Raw genomic sequence first — 19,797 nt, 5'->3', positions numbered from 1 at the left:
GCCTTCTCCGCCCGGGAGCGCAACCAGCTCTGCCAAGTGGCGCTACTCCGCAGAAGCGAGGCACCGTCTCGGGCAAGAAGCGCAGAGGAAGAGGCCGGAGAGCAGGGATGGCTGAGCGCTGCACACGGTGAGTGCAGGGCCGGTCCCTTGCTGGAGGGCAGCCTTGCAGAAATGGCCGTGGGGCTGGTGGCCGCCCAGTGGAGCAGGAGCCAGCAACGTGCCTTGGGGCCGTGAGCGCTCCCCCCTGCTCCTGCTCATTGGCAATAGGGTTAGCAGCAGCCGTAAGACGTAAGGACGCTGAGCATGGGTCGCCCCCTCCCCTTCTGTCTCCCCCTTTGTGGCCCCAGGCTGAGGTGACACCTCTTCCCAGGCAAGCCTCCTGCTGGCCCTGGGATTAAGCCCATCAGTGTTAGCACAAAGCCCACGTGCTGGATCCTTGGGTGTGGTGACGCCCGTTAAGGAAGAGGGAAGTGGCACAGCTCAGGGAACACTGGCTATAAAACGAAGCGGCAGCAAGCCCCATGTGGCACTCAGGCTGGAGCTGCTGCTGCTGCTGCTGGCTGGCTGGCTGGCTGGCTGGCTGGCTGGCAGGAAGAAGCCTCTGCTCCCTGGGTGCTCAGGGCTGCCTGCGGCGTTGTCTTCTTCCTTGGAGTAGAGTGAGTTCTTTCCGGTCAAGACTGGCTCTAGCCTGTGGTGCTGGTGTGGTGGTGATTAGTAAGGATTTGGACGAGGGTCCGCATGACTGAACCGTCTAGGAAATGCAAGAATGCTAGATAATAAGGAAGCCGAGCTGGTTCCTAGAAGTTTGGTTGGACTGCAAGCTGTGCTAATTGTATAGAAATTGCCTGCTAAAGATAAGCTCTGCTAACTGCTGGGCTGTGAGGGAAAAGCTCAGAGCTGAACGGTGCCCTGGGAGAAGTTTGGCTTGGCTCTTTGGGAGAAGCTCTTTCTTCAGCTACAGGAGTGTGTAAGCCCGGGAGCGGGCTGGGCAGAGAAGTGTTTTGGACAAGGCTTAAGCTTTGTTCAGGTGGCGCTGCGTGGAGGCGGCAGTTGGCGTGCTGCTGCTCCTGGCTCGGGGTTCCCCTCTGTTTCAGGACCTTGTGTGGAGCGTCTGGAGGCGGCCCTGCTGGAGGCGGGGAGCAGGCTGCTTCCAGGCAGGGCCCTGGGAGATGGGCTGCAGCCCTCAGTGTGGGAGGCAGGGCTGCCAGGGGCTTTGTCCAGGGCGCCCCGGCTCTTTGGGGGGCTGGGAGAGCGAAGGGGCCATGTGCAGGCGGAGGGAGCCCTGGAGCCCCCGCGGGCCTGGGAAGGAAAGGCGGAGAGGCAGGCATTGGATGCAGGCTTGCTTTATTGTCAAGGCAGGAAAGGACAGAAGCACAGAGCCACGAGCAAGGCCCAGGCAGGCTGGTGGTGCCTGGGGCTTCCAGAGAGGCGTTCTTCCTTCAGGCTTCTGCCAGGCGCTGGCCGGCCCAGGGCCAAGAAAGGGCCCTGGGGGGCAGCACCGGAGGAGTCACGTGTCTGTGAAGAGGAGGAGGAGGAAGGACGAGAGGAGAAGAGGTGGCACGGGCGTGGCTTTAGCAGGGCCCACAGGTGTCCCACAGCTTCTTGCTGTAGCGCGGCAAGAGGTAGGGGCTGCAGGCGGGAGAAGCGTAGGGCCTGCCAAAGGTGCAGAGGCCCCCCGAGCCCTGGGTGGCCCCCGCGCCGTAGAGGCCCCCCAGCCCCAGGGAGCCCCCAAAGGCGGGTGCTCCGGAGGAGCCCACCACGGCTTGCTGGGGGAAGGAGCTGAGGATGGGGCCGGGGAAGGTGACGACAACGGGGGGCGGCTGGATGAAGGCCGTCGAGTCAGGGCACTGCCGCGCGCACAGCTCGTTGCAGCTCTCAGCGATGGGCTGGGGGACGGCGACGCTGGTTTTCGGCGGGTACAGGTCGTTGCAAGCCATCTTGGTGTGAGAGAGCTGAGCCTGCAATGCAAAGCCCCCAGGGCCGGTGCTGTGAGTGAGGAGATGCCCTGGCAGAGCAGGGCCCGTGCCACAGCCAGGGGACTCCCTCCTCAGCCCGCCCCGGCTCTCCACGCCTGCTCCCTGCATGCCCGCGGCCCTCGCCTGCCCCCACAGAGCCCCTCTGCCCACAGCGCGTCCGGCAGAGCTCTGGTGGCCAGGGAGCCCCACACCGGCCCCTGCCCGACGAGGCCCCGCCACCCACCCTTTTCCTGTGCAGAGCCAGGCAGGAGCGGCAGATGCCAGCGCTTGCCCAGGACCACGCTTTTATGGGGGCTGGCGAGCGCGGGGAGGAGCTGGCCGCGCTGGGGGCACGTGGCCCGTGGTGGCCGAGCCCCAGCCTCCTCCCTGCGCGCCACGGGGCTGTTGTGCTGACGCCGGTTCCTCGCCAGCCCCCACCCGCTCCCTCAGCCCCTGCAATTACCCCGCTCGGACGCTCGCCAGCCCTCACCTAATGGGCAAATTAGCCCCGCTGCCGTCTCATCCCCTGCGTGCCTAAGAGGGCATGCAGTGTGACACAGGCGGGCTGCCAGCACCCTGCGTGCCGCAGCTCTTCCCCAGGGGCTTGGTCTCAGGGTGGCCGCGTGCGCGCTGTGGAGAGCCCCAGGGCAGAGCGGGGTCGTGGCGCTGGGCAAGGAGCAGCCACACGCCAGCACCTCCATGACGTACGCACTGCAGTTGTTATCTGCAGAGGGGCGAGGTGACGAAACGCCAAATCAAAGGCGCTCCTCTCGGGCACTGCCTGCTCAGCACCACGCATTTGGCCCGCCAAGCGGAAAGGGGAGGGAAGCCAGCAAAGGGGCCTGTGCTGGTCCGGACAGGGGATGCTGACTCAGGGAGGGCAGGAGCAGGACAGCCTGGCCTCGGCAGGAGGGAGTGCCGCCTCTGCCCATTGGCCCAGCGGGCGCTGCGCAATGGCGGGGCCTGGATAAAAGCTCGGCCTGCGCGGGGCTCTCGCAAGCACTGCTCTGACCGCCTTCTCCTTGGGGAACAGGGTAAGTCTGCGAGCGCTTCTCCTCCTGCCGCTGGCCCCTGCCCCTGGCCCCGGCGCCTCAGCCTGGCCAGCTGCCGTCTACTGCTCCCTCACATCGCACTCTGTGCCCTCTTGCAGAGCACCGTCCAATCCCGCAAGATGGCTTGCTACGACCTGTGCCCACCGAAAACCAGCGTCGCCGTCCCCCAGCCCATCGCTGAGAGCTGCAACGAGCTGTGCGCGCGGCAGTGCCCCGACTCGACGGCCTTCATCCAGCCGCCCCCCGTTGTCGTCACCTTCCCCGGCCCCATCCTCAGCTCCTTCCCCCAGCAAGCCGTGGTGGGCTCCTCCGGAGCACCCGCCTTTGGGGGCTCCCTGGGGCTGGGGGGCCTCTACGGCGCGGGGGCCACCCAGGGCTCGGGGGGCCTCTGCACCTTTGGCAGGCCCTACGCTTCTCCCGCCTGCAGCCCCTACCTCTTGCCGCGCTACAGCAAGAAGCTGTGGGACACCTGTGGGCCCTGCTAAAGCCATGTCCTGCCCCAGACCCCCTGCCAGCTGCCGCGACGCATGGCTGAGCTCGTGGGCACGGGGCGCTGAGGAGCGCTGAGCATCTCCAGCCCCAGCCAAGGCCTGGGCAGCTGGCTGTGCCGGCCCCTTCGGCCTCTCGCACCCTATTCTACTCCTCCTTCCTCCATGGCCAGGGCCTTTCGCCCAGCCTGCCCTCTGCTCTCCCGCTCTCTCTTCCCCCCTCCTGCTCTCCGCAGCAGAAGCAAGACCCTTCAAGGCCTGTGGGGCCCATGGACCAAGTCCTCCCGAGCTGCAGTGCCGCACCGCCGGGGCTTGCGCAACCAGAAGCCACGCTCTGGAGAAGATCCTCTGTCCCCCCGACACGCCACAGCCAGCCCCGCTGGCTCCTGCTCCAGCTCTCTGTCCACTTCTCCTGCCGTGCCGGGCACAATAAAGGTTTCCTGCATCCACTCCTCTCTCTCTTCCTCTTTCTGTGTTCCGAGGCAGGAAAGCAGCCCTGCGGGGCGTAGTGGAGGCTCCGGGGGAGGGCACACGCTGGTGCTGGGAGGCCCAGGGCATTAGGGCAGAGAGCAGGAGAGGTGCTGGCAGTTCTGCTTTGCCTGGCCTTCTCCGCCCGGGAGCGCAACCAGCTCTGCCAAGTGGCGCTACTCCGCAGAAGCGAGGCACCGTCTCGGGCAAGAAGCGCAGAGGAAGAGGCCGGAGAGCAGGGATGGCTGAGCGCTGCACACGGTGAGTGCAGGGCCGGTCCCTTGCTGGAGGGCAGCCTTGCAGAAATGGCCGTGGGGCTGGTGGCCGCCCAGTGGAGCAGGAGCCAGCAACGTGCCTTGGGGCCGTGAGCGCTCCCCCCTGCTCCTGCTCATTGGCAATAGGGTTAGCAGCAGCCGTAAGACGTAAGGACGCTGAGCATGGGTCGCCCCCTCCCCTTCTGTCTCCCCCTTTGTGGCCCCAGGCTGAGGTGACACCTCTTCCCAGGCAAGCCTCCTGCTGGCCCTGGGATTAAGCCCATCAGTGTTAGCACAAAGCCCACGTGCTGGATCCTTGGGTGTGGTGACGCCCGTTAAGGAAGAGGGAAGTGGCACAGCTCAGGGAACACTGGCTATAAAACGAAGCGGCAGCAAGCCCCATGTGGCACTCAGGCTGGAGCTGCTGCTGCTGCTGCTGGCTGGCTGGCTGGCTGGCTGGCTGGCTGGCAGGAAGAAGCCTCTGCTCCCTGGGTGCTCAGGGCTGCCTGCGGCGTTGTCTTCTTCCTTGGAGTAGAGTGAGTTCTTTCCGGTCAAGACTGGCTCTAGCCTGTGGTGCTGGTGTGGTGGTGATTAGTAAGGATTTGGACGAGGGTCCGCATGACTGAACCGTCTAGGAAATGCAAGAATGCTAGATAATAAGGAAGCCGAGCTGGTTCCTAGAAGTTTGGTTGGACTGCAAGCTGTGCTAATTGTATAGAAATTGCCTGCTAAAGATAAGCTCTGCTAACTGCTGGGCTGTGAGGGAAAAGCTCAGAGCTGAACGGTGCCCTGGGAGAAGTTTGGCTTGGCTCTTTGGGAGAAGCTCTTTCTTCAGCTACAGGAGTGTGTAAGCCCGGGAGCGGGCTGGGCAGAGAAGTGTTTTGGACAAGGCTTAAGCTTTGTTCAGGTGGCGCTGCGTGGAGGCGGCAGTTGGCGTGCTGCTGCTCCTGGCTCGGGGTTCCCCTCTGTTTCAGGACCTTGTGTGGAGCGTCTGGAGGCGGCCCTGCTGGAGGCGGGGAGCAGGCTGCTTCCAGGCAGGGCCCTGGGAGATGGGCTGCAGCCCTCAGTGTGGGAGGCAGGGCTGCCAGGGGCTTTGTCCAGGGCGCCCCGGCTCTTTGGGGGGCTGGGAGAGCGAAGGGGCCATGTGCAGGCGGAGGGAGCCCTGGAGCCCCCGCGGGCCTGGGAAGGAAAGGCGGAGAGGCAGGCATTGGATGCAGGCTTGCTTTATTGTCAAGGCAGGAAAGGACAGAAGCACAGAGCCACGAGCAAGGCCCAGGCAGGCTGGTGGTGCCTGGGGCTTCCAGAGAGGCGTTCTTCCTTCAGGCTTCTGCCAGGCGCTGGCCGGCCCAGGGCCAAGAAAGGGCCCTGGGGGGCAGCACCGGAGGAGTCACGTGTCTGTGAAGAGGAGGAGGAGGAAGGACGAGAGGAGAAGAGGTGGCACGGGCGTGGCTTTAGCAGGGCCCACAGGTGTCCCACAGCTTCTTGCTGTAGCGCGGCAAGAGGTAGGGCCTGCAGGCGGGAGAAGCGTAGGGCCTGCCAAAGGTGCAGAGGCCCCCCGAGCCCTGGGTGGCCCCCGCGCCGTAGAGGCCCCCCAGCCCCAGGGAGCCCCCAAAGGCGGGTGCTCCGGAGGAGCCCACCACGGCTTGCTGGGGGAAGGAGCTGAGGATGGGGCCGGGGAAGGTGACGACAACGGGGGGCGGCTGGATGAAGGCCGTCGAGTCAGGGCACTGCCGCGCGCACAGCTCGTTGCAGCTCTCAGCGATGGGCTGGGGGACGGCGACGCTGGTTTTCGGCGGGTACAGGTCGTTGCAAGCCATCTTGGTGTGAGAGAGCTGAGCCTGCAATGCAAAGCCCCCAGGGCCGGTGCTGTGAGTGAGGAGATGCCCTGGCAGAGCAGGGCCCGTGCCACAGCCAGGGGACTCCCTCCTCAGCCCGCCCCGGCTCTCCACGCCTGCTCCCTGCATGCCCGCGGCCCTCGCCTGCCCCCACAGAGCCCCTCTGCCCACAGCGCGTCCGGCAGAGCTCTGGTGGCCAGGGAGCCCCACACCGGCCCCTGCCCGACGAGGCCCCGCCACCCACCCTTTTCCCGTGCACAGCCAGGCAGGAGCGGCGGATGCCAGCGCTTGCCCAGGACCACGCTTTTATGGGGGCTGGCGAGCGCGGGGAGGAGCTGGCCGCGCTGGGGGCACGTGGCCCGTGGTGGCCGAGCCCCAGCCTCCTCCCTGCGCGCCACGGGGCTGTTGTGCTGACGCCGGTTCCTCGCCAGCCCCCACCCGCTCCCTCAGCCCCTGCAATTACCCCGCTCGGACGCTCGCCAGCCCTCACCTAATGGGCAAATTAGCCCCGCTGCCGTCTCATCCCCTGCGTGCCTAAGAGGGCATGCAGTGTGACACAGGCGGGCTGCCAGCACCCTGCGTGCCGCAGCTCTTCCCCAGGGGCTTGGTCTCAGGGTGGCCGCGTGCGCGCTGTGGAGAGCCCCAGGGCAGAGCGGGGTCGTGGCGCTGGGCAAGGAGCAGCCACACGCCAGCACCTCCATGACGTACGCACTGCAGTTGTTATCTGCAGAGGGGCGAGGTGACGAAACGCCAAATCAAAGGCGCTCCTCTCGGGCACTGCCTGCTCAGCACCACGCATTTGGCCCGCCAAGCGGAAAGGGGAGGGAAGCCAGCAAAGGGGCCTGTGCTGGTCCGGACAGGGGATGCTGACTCAGGGAGGGCAGGAGCAGGACAGCCTGGCCTCGGCAGGAGGGAGTGCCGCCTCTGCCCATTGGCCCAGCGGGCGCTGCGCAATGGCGGGGCCTGGATAAAAGCTCGGCCTGCGCGGGGCTCTCGCAAGCACTGCTCTGACCGCCTTCTCCTTGGGGAACAGGGTAAGTCTGCGAGCGCTTCTCCTCCTGCCGCTGGCCCCTGCCCCTGGCCCCGGCGCCTCAGCCTGGCCAGCTGCCGTCTACTGCTCCCTCGCATCGCACTCTGTGCCCTCTTGCAGAGCACCGTCCAATCCCGCAAGATGGCTTGCTACGACCTGTGCCCACCGAAAACCAGCGTCGCCGTCCCCCAGCCCATCGCTGAGAGCTGCAACGAGCTGTGCGCGCGGCAGTGCCCCGACTCGACGGCCTTCATCCAGCCGCCCCCCGTTGTCGTCACCTTCCCCGGCCCCATCCTCAGCTCCTTCCCCCAGCAAGCCGTGGTGGGCTCCTCCGGAGCACCCGCCTTTGGGGGCTCCCTGGGGCTGGGGGGCCTCTACGGCGCGGGGGCCACCCAGGGCTCGGGGGGCCTCTGCACCTTTGGCAGGCCCTACGCTTCTCCCGCCTGCAGCCCCTACCTCTTGCCGCGCTACAGCAAGAAGCTGTGGGACACCTGTGGGCCCTGCTAAAGCCATGTCCTGCCCCAGACCCCCTGCCAGCTGCCGCGACGCATGGCTGAGCTCGTGGGCACGGGGCGCTGAGGAGCGCTGAGCATCTCCAGCCCCAGCCAAGGCCTGGGCAGCTGGCTGTGCCGGCCCCTTCGGCCTCTCGCACCCTATTCTACTCCTCCTTCCTCCATGGCCAGGGCCTTTCGCCCAGCCTGCCCTCTGCTCTCCCGCTCTCTCTTCCCCCCTCCTGCTCTCCGCAGCAGAAGCAAGACCCTTCAAGGCCTGTGGGGCCCATGGACCAAGTCCTCCCGAGCTGCAGTGCCGCACCGCCGGGGCTTGCGCAACCAGAAGCCACGCTCTGGAGAAGATCCTCTGTCCCCCCGACACGCCACAGCCAGCCCCGCTGGCTCCTGCTCCAGCTCTCTGTCCACTTCTCCTGCCGTGCCGGGCACAATAAAGGTTTCCTGCATCCACTCCTCTCTCTCTTCCTCTTTCTGTGTTCCGAGGCAGGAAAGCAGCCCTGCGGGGCGTAGTGGAGGCTCCGGGGGAGGGCACACGCTGGTGCTGGGAGGCCCAGGGCATTAGGGCAGAGAGCAGGAGAGGTGCTGGCAGTTCTGCTTTGCCTGGCCTTCTCCGCCCGGGAGCGCAACCAGCTCTGCCAAGTGGCGCTACTCCGCAGAAGCGAGGCACCGTCTCGGGCAAGAAGCGCAGAGGAAGAGGCCGGAGAGCAGGGATGGCTGAGCGCTGCACACGGTGAGTGCAGGGCCGGTCCCTTGCTGGAGGGCAGCCTTGCAGAAATGGCCGTGGGGCTGGTGGCCGCCCAGTGGAGCAGGAGCCAGCAACGTGCCTTGGGGCCGTGAGCGCTCCCCCCTGCTCCTGCTCATTGGCAATAGGGTTAGCAGCAGCCGTAAGACGTAAGGACGCTGAGCATGGGTCGCCCCCTCCCCTTCTGTCTCCCCCTTTGTGGCCCCAGGCTGAGGTGACACCTCTTCCCAGGCAAGCCTCCTGCTGGCCCTGGGATTAAGCCCATCAGTGTTAGCACAAAGCCCACGTGCTGGATCCTTGGGTGTGGTGACGCCCGTTAAGGAAGAGGGAAGTGGCACAGCTCAGGGAACACTGGCTATAAAACGAAGCGGCAGCAAGCCCCATGTGGCACTCAGGCTGGAGCTGCTGCTGCTGCTGCTGGCTGGCTGGCTGGCTGGCTGGCTGGCTGGCAGGAAGAAGCCTCTGCTCCCTGGGTGCTCAGGGCTGCCTGCGGCGTTGTCTTCTTCCTTGGAGTAGAGTGAGTTCTTTCCGGTCAAGACTGGCTCTAGCCTGTGGTGCTGGTGTGGTGGTGATTAGTAAGGATTTGGACGAGGGTCCGCATGACTGAACCGTCTAGGAAATGCAAGAATGCTAGATAATAAGGAAGCCGAGCTGGTTCCTAGAAGTTTGGTTGGACTGCAAGCTGTGCTAATTGTATAGAAATTGCCTGCTAAAGATAAGCTCTGCTAACTGCTGGGCTGTGAGGGAAAAGCTCAGAGCTGAACGGTGCCCTGGGAGAAGTTTGGCTTGGCTCTTTGGGAGAAGCTCTTTCTTCAGCTACAGGAGTGTGTAAGCCCGGGAGCGGGCTGGGCAGAGAAGTGTTTTGGACAAGGCTTAAGCTTTGTTCAGGTGGCGCTGCGTGGAGGCGGCAGTTGGCGTGCTGCTGCTCCTGGCTCGGGGTTCCCCTCTGTTTCAGGACCTTGTGTGGAGCGTCTGGAGGCGGCCCTGCTGGAGGCGGGGAGCAGGCTGCTTCCAGGCAGGGCCCTGGGAGATGGGCTGCAGCCCTCAGTGTGGGAGGCAGGGCTGCCAGGGGCTTTGTCCAGGGCGCCCCGGCTCTTTGGGGGGCTGGGAGAGCGAAGGGGCCATGTGCAGGCGGAGGGAGCCCTGGAGCCCCCGCGGGCCTGGGAAGGAAAGGCGGAGAGGCAGGCATTGGATGCAGGCTTGCTTTATTGTCAAGGCAGGAAAGGACAGAAGCACAGAGCCACGAGCAAGGCCCAGGCAGGCTGGTGGTGCCTGGGGCTTCCAGAGAGGCGTTCTTCCTTCAGGCTTCTGCCAGGCGCTGGCCGGCCCAGGGCCAAGAAAGGGCCCTGGGGGGCAGCACCGGAGGAGTCACGTGTCTGTGAAGAGGAGGAGGAGGAAGGACGAGAGGAGAAGAGGTGGCACGGGCGTGGCTTTAGCAGGGCCCACAGGTGTCCCACAGCTTCTTGCTGTAGCGCGGCAAGAGGTAGGGGCTGCAGGCGGGAGAAGCGTAGGGCCTGCCAAAGGTGCAGAGGCCCCCCGAGCCCTGGGTGGCCCCCGCGCCGTAGAGGCCCCCCAGCCCCAGGGAGCCCCCAAAGGCGGGTGCTCCGGAGGAGCCCACCACGGCTTGCTGGGGGAAGGAGCTGAGGATGGGGCCGGGGAAGGTGACGACAACGGGGGGCGGCTGGATGAAGGCCGTCGAGTCAGGGCACTGCCGCGCGCACAGCTCGTTGCAGCTCTCAGCGATGGGCTGGGGGACGGCGACGCTGGTTTTCGGCGGGTACAGGTCGTTGCAAGCCATCTTGGTGTGAGAGAGCTGAGCCTGCAATGCAAAGCCCCCAGGGCCGGTGCTGTGAGTGAGGAGATGCCCTGGCAGAGCAGGGCCCGTGCCACAGCCAGGGGACTCCCTCCTCAGCCCGCCCCGGCTCTCCACGCCTGCTCCCTGCATGCCCGCGGCCCTCGCCTGCCCCCACAGAGCCCCTCTGCCCACAGCGCGTCCGGCAGAGCTCTGGTGGCCAGGGAGCCCCACACCGGCCCCTGCCCGACGAGGCCCCGCCACCCACCCTTTTCCTGTGCAGAGCCAGGCAGGAGCGGCAGATGCCAGCGCTTGCCCAGGACCACGCTTTTATGGGGGCTGGCGAGCGCGGGGAGGAGCTGGCCGCGCTGGGGGCACGTGGCCCGTGGTGGCCGAGCCCCAGCCTCCTCCCTGCGCGCCACGGGGCTGTTGTGCTGACGCCGGTTCCTCGCCAGCCCCCACCCGCTCCCTCAGCCCCTGCAATTACCCCGCTCGGACGCTCGCCAGCCCTCACCTAATGGGCAAATTAGCCCCGCTGCCGTCTCATCCCCTGCGTGCCTAAGAGGGCATGCAGTGTGACACAGGCGGGCTGCCAGCACCCTGCGTGCCGCAGCTCTTCCCCAGGGGCTTGGTCTCAGGGTGGCCGCGTGCGCGCTGTGGAGAGCCCCAGGGCAGAGCGGGGTCGTGGCGCTGGGCAAGGAGCAGCCACACGCCAGCACCTCCATGACGTACGCACTGCAGTTGTTATCTGCAGAGGGGCGAGGTGACGAAACGCCAAATCAAAGGCGCTCCTCTCGGGCACTGCCTGCTCAGCACCACGCATTTGGCCCGCCAAGCGGAAAGGGGAGGGAAGCCAGCAAAGGGGCCTGTGCTGGTCCGGACAGGGGATGCTGACTCAGGGAGGGCAGGAGCAGGACAGCCTGGCCTCGGCAGGAGGGAGTGCCGCCTCTGCCCATTGGCCCAGCGGGCGCTGCGCAATGGCGGGGCCTGGATAAAAGCTCGGCCTGCGCGGGGCTCTCGCAAGCACTGCTCTGACCGCCTTCTCCTTGGGGAACAGGGTAAGTCTGCGAGCGCTTCTCCTCCTGCCGCTGGCCCCTGCCCCTGGCCCCGGCGCCTCAGCCTGGCCAGCTGCCGTCTACTGCTCCCTCGCATCGCACTCTGTGCCCTCTTGCAGAGCACCGTCCAATCCCGCAAGATGGCTTGCTACGACCTGTGCCCACCGAAAACCAGCGTCGCCGTCCCCCAGCCCATCGCTGAGAGCTGCAACGAGCTGTGCGCGCGGCAGTGCCCCGACTCGACGGCCTTCATCCAGCCGCCCCCCGTTGTCGTCACCTTCCCCGGCCCCATCCTCAGCTCCTTCCCCCAGCAAGCCGTGGTGGGCTCCTCCGGAGCACCCGCCTTTGGGGGCTCCCTGGGGCTGGGGGGCCTCTACGGCGCGGGGGCCACCCAGGGCTCGGGGGGCCTCTGCACCTTTGGCAGGCCCTACGCTTCTCCCGCCTGCAGCCCCTACCTCTTGCCGCGCTACAGCAAGAAGCTGTGGGACACCTGTGGGCCCTGCTAAAGCCATGTCCTGCCCCAGACCCCCTGCCAGCTGCCGCGACGCATGGCTGAGCTCGTGGGCACGGGGCGCTGAGGAGCGCTGAGCATCTCCAGCCCCAGCCAAGGCCTGGGCAGCTGGCTGTGCCGGCCCCTTCGGCCTCTCGCACCCTATTCTACTCCTCCTTCCTCCATGGCCAGGGCCTTTCGCCCAGCCTGCCCTCTGCTCTCCCGCTCTCTCTTCCCCCCTCCTGCTCTCCGCAGCAGAAGCAAGACCCTTCAAGGCCTGTGGGGCCCATGGACCAAGTCCTCCCGAGCTGCAGTGCCGCACCGCCGGGGCTTGCGCAACCAGAAGCCACGCTCTGGAGAAGATCCTCTGTCCCCCCGACACGCCACAGCCAGCCCCGCTGGCTCCTGCTCCAGCTCTCTGTCCACTTCTCCTGCCGTGCCAGGCACAATAAAGGTTTCCTGCATCCACTCCTCTCTCTCTTCCTCTTTCTGTGTTCCGAGGCAGGAAAGCAGCCCTGCGGGGCGTAGTGGAGGCTCCGGGGGAGGGCACACGCTGGTGCTGGGAGGCCCAGGGCATTAGGGCAGAGAGCAGGAGAGGTGCTGGCAGTTCTGCTTTGCCTGGCCTTCTCCGCCCGGGAGCGCAACCAGCTCTGCCAAGTGGCGCTACTCCGCAGAAGCGAGGCACCGTCTCGGGCAAGAAGCGCAGAGGAAGAGGCCGGAGAGCAGGGATGGCTGAGCGCTGCACACGGTGAGTGCAGGGCCGGTCCCTTGCTGGAGGGCAGCCTTGCAGAAATGGCCGTGGGGCTGGTGGCCGCCCAGTGGAGCAGGAGCCAGCAACGTGCCTTGGGGCCGTGAGCGCTCCCCCCTGCTCCTGCTCATTGGCAATAGGGTTAGCAGCAGCCGTAAGACGTAAGGACGCTGAGCATGGGTCGCCCCCTCCCCTTCTGTCTCCCCCTTTGTGGCCCCAGGCTGAGGTGACACCTCTTCCCAGGCAAGCCTCCTGCTGGCCCTGGGATTAAGCCCATCAGTGTTAGCACAAAGCCCACGTGCTGGATCCTTGGGTGTGGTGACGCCCGTTAAGGAAGAGGGAAGTGGCACAGCTCAGGGAACACTGGCTATAAAACGAAGCGGCAGCAAGCCCCATGTGGCACTCAGGCTGGAGCTGCTGCTGCTGCTGCTGGCTGGCTGGCTGGCTGGCTGGCTGGCTGGCAGGAAGAAGCCTCTGCTCCCTGGGTGCTCAGGGCTGCCTGCGGCGTTGTCTTCTTCCTTGGAGTAGAGTGAGTTCTTTCCGGTCAAGACTGGCTCTAGCCTGTGGTGCTGGTGTGGTGGTGATTAGTAAGGATTTGGACGAGGGTCCGCATGACTGAACCGTCTAGGAAATGCAAGAATGCTAGATAATAAGGAAGCCGAGCTGGTTCCTAGAAGTTTGGTTGGACTGCAAGCTGTGCTAATTGTATAGAAATTGCCTGCTAAAGATAAGCTCTGCTAACTGCTGGGCTGTGAGGGAAAAGCTCAGAGCTGAACGGTGCCCTGGGAGAAGTTTGGCTTGGCTCTTTGGGAGAAGCTCTTTCTTCAGCTACAGGAGTGTGTAAGCCCGGGAGCGGGCTGGGCAGAGAAGTGTTTTGGACAAGGCTTAAGCTTTGTTCAGGTGGCGCTGCGTGGAGGCGGCAGTTGGCGTGCTGCTGCTCCTGGCTCGGGGTTCCCCTCTGTTTCAGGACCTTGTGTGGAGCGTCTGGAGGCGGCCCTGCTGGAGGCGGGGAGCAGGCTGCTTCCAGGCAGGGCCCTGGGAGATGGGCTGCAGCCCTCAGTGTGGGAGGCAGGGCTGCCAGGGGCTTTGTCCAGGGCGCCCCGGCTCTTTGGGGGGCTGGGAGAGCGAAGGGGCCATGTGCAGGCGGAGGGAGCCCTGGAGCCCCCGCGGGCCTGGGAAGGAAAGGCGGAGAGGCAGGCATTGGATGCAGGCTTGCTTTATTGTCAAGGCAGGAAAGGACAGAAGCACAGAGCCACGAGCAAGGCCCAGGCAGGCTGGTGGTGCCTGGGGCTTCCAGAGAGGCGTTCTTCCTTCAGGCTTCTGCCAGGCGCTGGCCGGCCCAGGGCCAAGAAAGGGCCCTGGGGGGCAGCACCGGAGGAGTCACGTGTCTGTGAAGAGGAGGAGGAGGAAGGACGAGAGGAGAAGAGGTGGCACGGGCGTGGCTTTAGCAGGGCCCACAGGTGTCCCACAGCTTCTTGCTGTAGCGCGGCAAGAGGTAGGGCCTGCAGGCGGGAGAAGCGTAGGGCCTGCCAAAGGTGCAGAGGCCCCCCGAGCCCTGGGTGGCCCCCGCGCCGTAGAGGCCCCCCAGCCCCAGGGAGCCCCCAAAGGCGGGTGCTCCGGAGGAGCCCACCACGGCTTGCTGGGGGAAGGAGCTGAGGATGGGGCCGGGGAAGGTGACGACAACGGGGGGCGGCTGGATGAAGGCCGTCGAGTCAGGGCACTGCCGCGCGCACAGCTCGTTGCAGCTCTCAGCGATGGGCTGGGGGACGGCGACGCTGGTTTTCGGCGGGTACAGGTCGTTGCAAGCCATCTTGGTGTGAGAGAGCTGAGCCTGCAATGCAAAGCCCCCAGGGCCGGTGCTGTGAGTGAGGAGATGCCCTGGCAGAGCAGGGCCCGTGCCACAGCCAGGGGACTCCCTCCTCAGCCCGCCCCGGCTCTCCACGCCTGCTCCCTGCATGCCCGCGGCCCTCGCCTGCCCCCACAGAGCCCCTCTGCCCACAGCGCGTCCGGCAGAGCTCTGGTGGCCAGGGAGCCCCACACCGGCCCCTGCCCGACGAGGCCCCGCCACCCACCCTTTTCCCGTGCACAGCCAGGCAGGAGCGGCGGATGCCAGCGCTTGCCCAGGACCACGCTTTTATGGGGGCTGGCGAGCGCGGGGAGGAGCTGGCCGCGCTGGGGGCACGTGGCCCGTGGTGGCCGAGCCCCAGCCTCCTCCCTGCGCGCCACGGGGCTGTTGTGCTGACGCCGGTTCCTCGCCAGCCCCCACCCGCTCCCTCAGCCCCTGCAATTACCCCGCTCGGACGCTCGCCAGCCCTCACCTAATGGGCAAATTAGCCCCGCTGCCGTCTCATCCCCTGCGTGCCTAAGAGGGCATGCAGTGTGACACAGGCGGGCTGCCAGCACCCTGCGTGCCGCAGCTCTTCCCCAGGGGCTTGGTCTCAGGGTGGCCGCGTGCGCGCTGTGGAGAGCCCCAGGGCAGAGCGGGGTCGTGGCGCTGGGCAAGGAGCAGCCACACGCCAGCACCTCCATGACGTACGCACTGCAGTTGTTATCTGCAGAGGGGCGAGGTGACGAAACGCCAAATCAAAGGCGCTCCTCTCGGGCACTGCCTGCTCAGCACCACGCATTTGGCCCGCCAAGCGGAAAGGGGAGGGAAGCCAGCAAAGGGGCCTGTGCTGGTCCGGACAGGGGATGCTGACTCAGGGAGGGCAGGAGCAGGACAGCCTGGCCTCGGCAGGAGGGAGTGCCGCCTCTGCCCATTGGCCCAGCGGGCGCTGCGCAATGGCGGGGCCTGGATAAAAGCTCGGCCTGCGCGGGGCTCTCGCAAGCACTGCTCTGACCACCTTCTCCTTGGGGAACAGGGTAAGTCTGCGAGCGCTTCTCCTCCTGCCGCTGGCCCCTGCCCCTGGCCCCGGCGCCTCAGCCTGGCCAGCTGCCGTCTACTGCTCCCTCGCATCGCACTCTGTGCCCTCTTGCAGAGCACCGTCCAATCCCGCAAGATGGCTTGCTACGACCTGTGCCCACCGAAAACCAGCGTCGCCGTCCCCCAGCCCATCGCTGAGAGCTGCAACGAGCTGTGCGCGCGGCAGTGCCCCGACTCGACGGCCTTCATCCAGCCGCCCCCCGTTGTCGTCACCTTCCCCGGCCCCATCCTCAGCTCCTTCCCCCAGCAAGCCGTGGTGGGCTCCTCCGGAGCACCCGCCTTTGGGGGCTCCCTGGGGCTGGGGGGCCTCTACGGCGCGGGGGCCACCCAGGGCTCGGGGGGCCTCTGCACCTTTGGCAGGCCCTACGCTTCTCCCGCCTGCAGCCCCTACCTCTTGCCGCGCTACAGCAAGAAGCTGTGGGACACCTGTGGGCCCTGCTAAAGCCATGTCCTGCCCCAGACCCCCTGCCAGCTGCCGCGACGCATGGCTGAGCTCGTGGGCACGGGGCGCTGAGGAGCGCTGAGCATCTCCAGCCCCAGCCAAGGCCTGGGCAGCTGGCTGTGCCGGCCCCTTCGGCCTCTCGCACCCTATTCTACTCCTCCTTCCTCCATGGCCAGGGCCTTTCGCCCAGCCTGCCCTCTGCTCTCCCGCTCTCTCTTCCCCCCTCCTGCTCTCCGCAGCAGAAGCAAGACCCTTCAAGGCCTGTGGGGCCCATGGACCAAGTCCTCCCGAGCTGCAGTGCCGCACCGCCGGGGCTTGCGCAACCAGAAGCCACGCTCTGGAGAAGATCCTCTGTCCCCCCGACACGCCACAGCCAGCCCCGCTGGCTCCTGCTCCAGCTCTCTGTCCACTTCTCCTGCCGTGCCGGGCACAATAAAGGTTTCCTGCATCCACTCCTCTCTCTCTTCCTCTTTCTGTGTTCCGAGGCAGGAAAGCAGCCCTGCGGGGCGTAGTGGAGGCTCCGGGGGAGGGCACACGCTGGTGCTGGGAGGCCCAGGGCATTAGGGCAGAGAGCAGGAGAGGTGCTGGCAGTTCTGCTTTGCCTGGCCTTCTCCGCCCGGGAGCGCAACCAGCTCTGCCAAGTGGCGCTACTCCGCAGAAGCGAGGCACCGTCTCGGGCAAGAAGCGCAGAGGAAGAGGCCGGAGAGCAGGGATGGCTGAGCGCTGCACACGGTGAGTGCAGGGCCGGTCCCTTGCTGGAGGGCAGCCTTGCAGAAATGGCCGTGGGGCTGGTGGCCGCCCAGTGGAGCAGGAGCCAGCAACGTGCCTTGGGGCCGTGAGCGCTCCCCCCTGCTCCTGCTCATTGGCAATAGGGTTAGCAGCAGCCGTAAGACGTAAGGACGCTGAGCATGGGTCGCCCCCTCCCCTTCTGTCTCCCCCTTTGTGGCCCCAGGCTGAGGTGACACCTCTTCCCAGGCAAGCCTCCTGCTGGCCCTGGGATTAAGCCCATCAGTGTTAGCACAAAGCCCACGTGCTGGATCCTTGGGTGTGGTGACGCCCGTTAAGGAAGAGGGAAGTGGCACAGCTCAGGGAACACTGGCTATAAAACGAAGCGGCAGCAAGCCCCATGTGGCACTCAGGCTGGAGCTGCTGCTGCTGCTGCTGGCTGGCTGGCTGGCTGGCTGGCTGGCTGGCAGGAAGAAGCCTCTGCTCCCTGGGTGCTCAGGGCTGCCTGCGGCGTTGTCTTCTTCCTTGGAGTAGAGTGAGTTCTTTCCGGTCAAGACTGGCTCTAGCCTGTGGTGCTGGTGTGGTGGTGATTAGTAAGGATTTGGACGAGGGTCCGCATGACTGAACCGTCTAGGAAATGCAAGAATGCTAGATAATAAGGAAGCCGAGCTGGTTCCTAGAAGTTTGGTTGGACTGCAAGCTGTGCTAATTGTATAGAAATTGCCTGCTAAAGATAAGCTCTGCTAACTGCTGGGCTGTGAGGGAAAAGCTCAGAGCTGAACGGTGCCCTGGGAGAAGTTTGGCTTGGCTCTTTGGGAGAAGCTCTTTCTTCAGCTACAGGAGTGTGTAAGCCCGGGAGCGGGCTGGGCAGAGAAGTGTTTTGGACAAGGCTTAAGCTTTGTTCAGGTGGCGCTGCGTGGAGGCGGCAGTTGGCGTGCTGCTGCTCCTGGCTCGGGGTTCCCCTCTGTTTCAGGACCTTGTGTGGAGCGTCTGGAGGCGGCCCTGCTGGAGGCGGGGAGCAGGCTGCTTCCAGGCAGGGCCCTGGGAGATGGGCTGCAGCCCTCAGTGTGGGAGGCAGGGCTGCCAGGGGCTTTGTCCAGGGCGCCCCGGCTCTTTGGGGGGCTGGGAGAGCGAAGGGGCCATGTGCAGGCGGAGGGAGCCCTGGAGCCCCCGCGGGCCTGGGAAGGAAAGGCGGAGAGGCAGGCATTGGATGCAGGCTTGCTTTATTGTCAAGGCAGGAAAGGACAGAAGCACAGAGCCACGAGCAAGGCCCAGGCAGGCTGGTGGTGCCTGGGGCTTCCAGAGAGGCGTTCTTCCTTCAGGCTTCTGCCAGGCGCTGGCCGGCCCAGGGCCAAGAAAGGGCCCTGGGGGGCAGCACCGGAGGAGTCACGTGTCTGTGAAGAGGAGGAGGAGGAAGGACGAGAGGAGAAGAGGTGGCACGGGCGTGGCTTTAGCAGGGCCCACAGGTGTCCCACAGCTTCTTGCTGTAGCGCGGCAAGAGGTAGGGGCTGCAGGCGGGAGAAGCGTAGGGCCTGCCAAAGGTGCAGAGGCCCCCCGAGCCCTGGGTGGCCCCCGCGCCGTAGAGGCCCCCCAGCCCCAGGGAGCCCCCAAAGGCGGGTGCTCCGGAGGAGCCCACCACGGCTTGCTGGGGGAAGGAGCTGAGGATGGGGCCGGGGAAGGTGACGACAACGGGGGGCGGCTGGATGAAGGCCGTCGAGTCAGGGCACTGCCGCGCGCACAGCTCGTTGCAGCTCTCAGCGATGGGCTGGGGGACGGCGACGCTGGTTTTCGGCGGGTACAGGTCGTTGCAAGCCATCTTGGTGTGAGAGAGCTGAGCCTGCAATGCAAAGCCCCCAGGGCCGGTGCTGTGAGTGAGGAGATGCCCTGGCAGAGCAGGGCCCGTGCCACAGCCAGGGGACTCCCTCCTCAGCCCGCCCCGGCTCTCCACGCCTGCTCCCTGCATGCCCGCGGCCCTCGCCTGCCCCCACAGAGCCCCTCTGCCCACAGCGCGTCCGGCAGAGCTCTGGTGGCCAGGGAGCCCCACACCGGCCCCTGCCCGACGAGGCCCCGCCACCCACCCTTTTCCTGTGCAGAGCCAGGCAGGAGCGGCAGATGCCAGCGCTTGCCCAGGACCACGCTTTTATGGGGGCTGGCGAGCGCGGGGAGGAGCTGGCCGCGCTGGGGGCACGTGGCCCGTGGTGGCCGAGCCCCAGCCTCCTCCCTGCGCGCCACGGGGCTGTTGTGCTGACGCCGGTTCCTCGCCAGCCCCCACCCGCTCCCTCAGCCCCTGCAATTACCCCGCTCGGACGCTCGCCAGCCCTCACCTAATGGGCAAATTAGCCCCGCTGCCGTCTCATCCCCTGCGTGCCTAAGAGGGCATGCAGTGTGACACAGGCGGGCTGCCAGCACCCTGCGTGCCGCAGCTCTTCCCCAGGGGCTTGGTCTCAGGGTGGCCGCGTGCGCGCTGTGGAGAGCCCCAGGGCAGAGCGGGGTCGTGGCGCTGGGCAAGGAGCAGCCACACGCCAGCACCTCCATGACGTACGCACTGCAGTTGTTATCTGCAGAGGGGCGAGGTGACGAAACGCCAAATCAAAGGCGCTCCTCTCGGGCACTGCCTGCTCAGCACCACGCATTTGGCCCGCCAAGCGGAAAGGGGAGGGAAGCCAGCAAAGGGGCCTGTGCTGGTCCGGACAGGGGATGCTGACTCAGGGAGGGCAGGAGCAGGACAGCCTGGCCTCGGCAGGAGGGAGTGCCGCCTCTGCCCATTGGCCCAGCGGGCGCTGCGCAATGGCGGGGCCTGGATAAAAGCTCGGCCTGCGCGGGGCTCTCGCAAGCACTGCTCTGACCGCCTTCTCCTTGGGGAACAGGGTAAGTCTGCGAGCGCTTCTCCTCCTGCCGCTGGCCCCTGCCCCTGGCCCCGGCGCCTCAGCCTGGCCAGCTGCCGTCTACTGCTCCCTCACATCGCACTCTGTGCCCTCTTGCAGAGCACCGTCCAATCCCGCAAGATGGCTTGCTACGACCTGTGCCCACCGAAAACCAGCGTCGCCGTCCCCCAGCCCATCGCTGAGAGCTGCAACGAGCTGTGCGCGCGGCAGTGCCCCGACTCGACGGCCTTCATCCAGCCGCCCCCCGTTGTCGTCACCTTCCCCGGCCCCATCCTCAGCTCCTTCCCCAGCAAGCCGTGGTGGGCTCCTCCGGAGCACCCGCCTTTGGGGGCTCCCTGGGGCTGGGGGGCCTCTACGGCGCGGGGGCCACCCAGGGCTCGGGGGGCCTCTGCACCTTTGGCAG

The 19,797-nt window shown here is 66.2% G+C and overlaps 9 protein-coding genes and 1 pseudogene across 10 annotated transcripts in view; 5 read left to right on the top strand and 5 right to left on the bottom strand.

Annotated features, from left to right (window-relative positions):
• Positions 1-1,571: 1,571 nt before the first annotated feature.
• LOC309888463 (feather keratin 4-like) lies at positions 1,572-1,937 on the bottom strand (the record flags this gene model as incomplete). The annotated part of the gene is made up of 1 exon (XM_082780785.1): positions 1,572-1,937. The coding sequence occupies one exon, from the start codon at positions 1,935-1,937 to the stop codon at positions 1,572-1,574; it is 366 nt and encodes a 121-aa protein (XP_082636911.1).
• A 396-nt stretch (positions 1,938-2,333) lies between these two features.
• LOC309888453 (feather keratin 4-like) lies at positions 2,334-3,944 on the top strand. The gene is made up of 2 exons (XM_082780775.1): positions 2,334-2,989; positions 3,106-3,944. Exon 2 carries the CDS (start codon positions 3,127-3,129, stop codon positions 3,490-3,492), a length of 366 nt encoding a protein of 121 aa, XP_082636901.1. The 5' UTR covers positions 2,334-2,989; positions 3,106-3,126; the 3' UTR covers positions 3,493-3,944.
• Positions 3,945-5,668: 1,724 nt separating this feature from the next.
• LOC309888464 (feather keratin 4-like) lies at positions 5,669-6,034 on the bottom strand (the record flags this gene model as incomplete). Its single annotated transcript, XM_082780786.1, has 1 exon — positions 5,669-6,034. The coding sequence occupies one exon, from the start codon at positions 6,032-6,034 to the stop codon at positions 5,669-5,671; it is 366 nt and encodes a 121-aa protein (XP_082636912.1).
• Positions 6,035-6,430: 396 nt separating this feature from the next.
• Positions 6,431-8,041, top strand: LOC309888452 (feather keratin 4-like). The gene is made up of 2 exons (XM_082780774.1): positions 6,431-7,086; positions 7,203-8,041. The coding sequence occupies exon 2, from the start codon at positions 7,224-7,226 to the stop codon at positions 7,587-7,589; it is 366 nt and encodes a 121-aa protein (XP_082636900.1). The 5' UTR covers positions 6,431-7,086; positions 7,203-7,223; the 3' UTR covers positions 7,590-8,041.
• Positions 8,042-9,765: 1,724 nt separating this feature from the next.
• Positions 9,766-10,140, bottom strand: LOC309888485 (feather keratin 4-like; the record flags this gene model as incomplete). The annotated part of the gene is made up of 1 exon (XM_082780808.1): positions 9,766-10,140. Exon 1 carries the CDS (start codon positions 10,129-10,131, stop codon positions 9,766-9,768), a length of 366 nt encoding a protein of 121 aa, XP_082636934.1. The 5' UTR covers positions 10,132-10,140.
• A 387-nt stretch (positions 10,141-10,527) lies between these two features.
• On the top strand, positions 10,528-12,102 carry LOC309888459 (feather keratin 4-like). The gene is made up of 2 exons (XM_082780781.1): positions 10,528-11,183; positions 11,300-12,102. Exon 2 carries the CDS (start codon positions 11,321-11,323, stop codon positions 11,684-11,686), a length of 366 nt encoding a protein of 121 aa, XP_082636907.1. The 5' UTR covers positions 10,528-11,183; positions 11,300-11,320; the 3' UTR covers positions 11,687-12,102.
• Positions 12,103-13,862: 1,760 nt separating this feature from the next.
• Positions 13,863-14,228, bottom strand: LOC309888465 (feather keratin 4-like; the record flags this gene model as incomplete). The annotated part of the gene is made up of 1 exon (XM_082780787.1): positions 13,863-14,228. The coding sequence occupies one exon, from the start codon at positions 14,226-14,228 to the stop codon at positions 13,863-13,865; it is 366 nt and encodes a 121-aa protein (XP_082636913.1).
• Positions 14,229-15,373: 1,145 nt separating this feature from the next.
• Positions 15,374-16,235, top strand: LOC309888462 (feather keratin 4-like). The gene has a single exon (XM_082780784.1). The coding sequence runs from the start codon at positions 15,418-15,420 to the stop codon at positions 15,781-15,783; it is 366 nt and encodes a 121-aa protein (XP_082636910.1). The 5' UTR covers positions 15,374-15,417; the 3' UTR covers positions 15,784-16,235.
• A 1,724-nt stretch (positions 16,236-17,959) lies between these two features.
• Positions 17,960-18,334, bottom strand: LOC309888484 (feather keratin 4-like; the record flags this gene model as incomplete). The annotated part of the gene is made up of 1 exon (XM_082780807.1): positions 17,960-18,334. Exon 1 carries the CDS (start codon positions 18,323-18,325, stop codon positions 17,960-17,962), a length of 366 nt encoding a protein of 121 aa, XP_082636933.1. The 5' UTR covers positions 18,326-18,334.
• Positions 18,335-18,721: 387 nt separating this feature from the next.
• Positions 18,722-19,797, top strand: part of LOC309888594 (scale keratin-like) — a 1,788-nt pseudogene continuing 712 nt past the window's right edge. Inside the window, exons 1-2 of the transcript in view lie at positions 18,722-19,377; positions 19,494-19,793. The product of the transcript in view is annotated as a scale keratin-like (transcript). The remainder of the gene's footprint in view (positions 19,378-19,493; positions 19,794-19,797) is intronic.

The sequence above is a fragment of the Aythya marila genome (assembly GCF_965140915.1).
Source record: "Aythya marila genome assembly, chromosome: 29".
In the NCBI taxonomy this organism is placed as follows: domain Eukaryota; kingdom Metazoa; phylum Chordata; class Aves; order Anseriformes; family Anatidae; genus Aythya; species Aythya marila.
The sequence above is the reverse complement of the archived record's forward strand: the minus strand, read 5'-3'. Positions and strand labels throughout refer to the sequence as shown.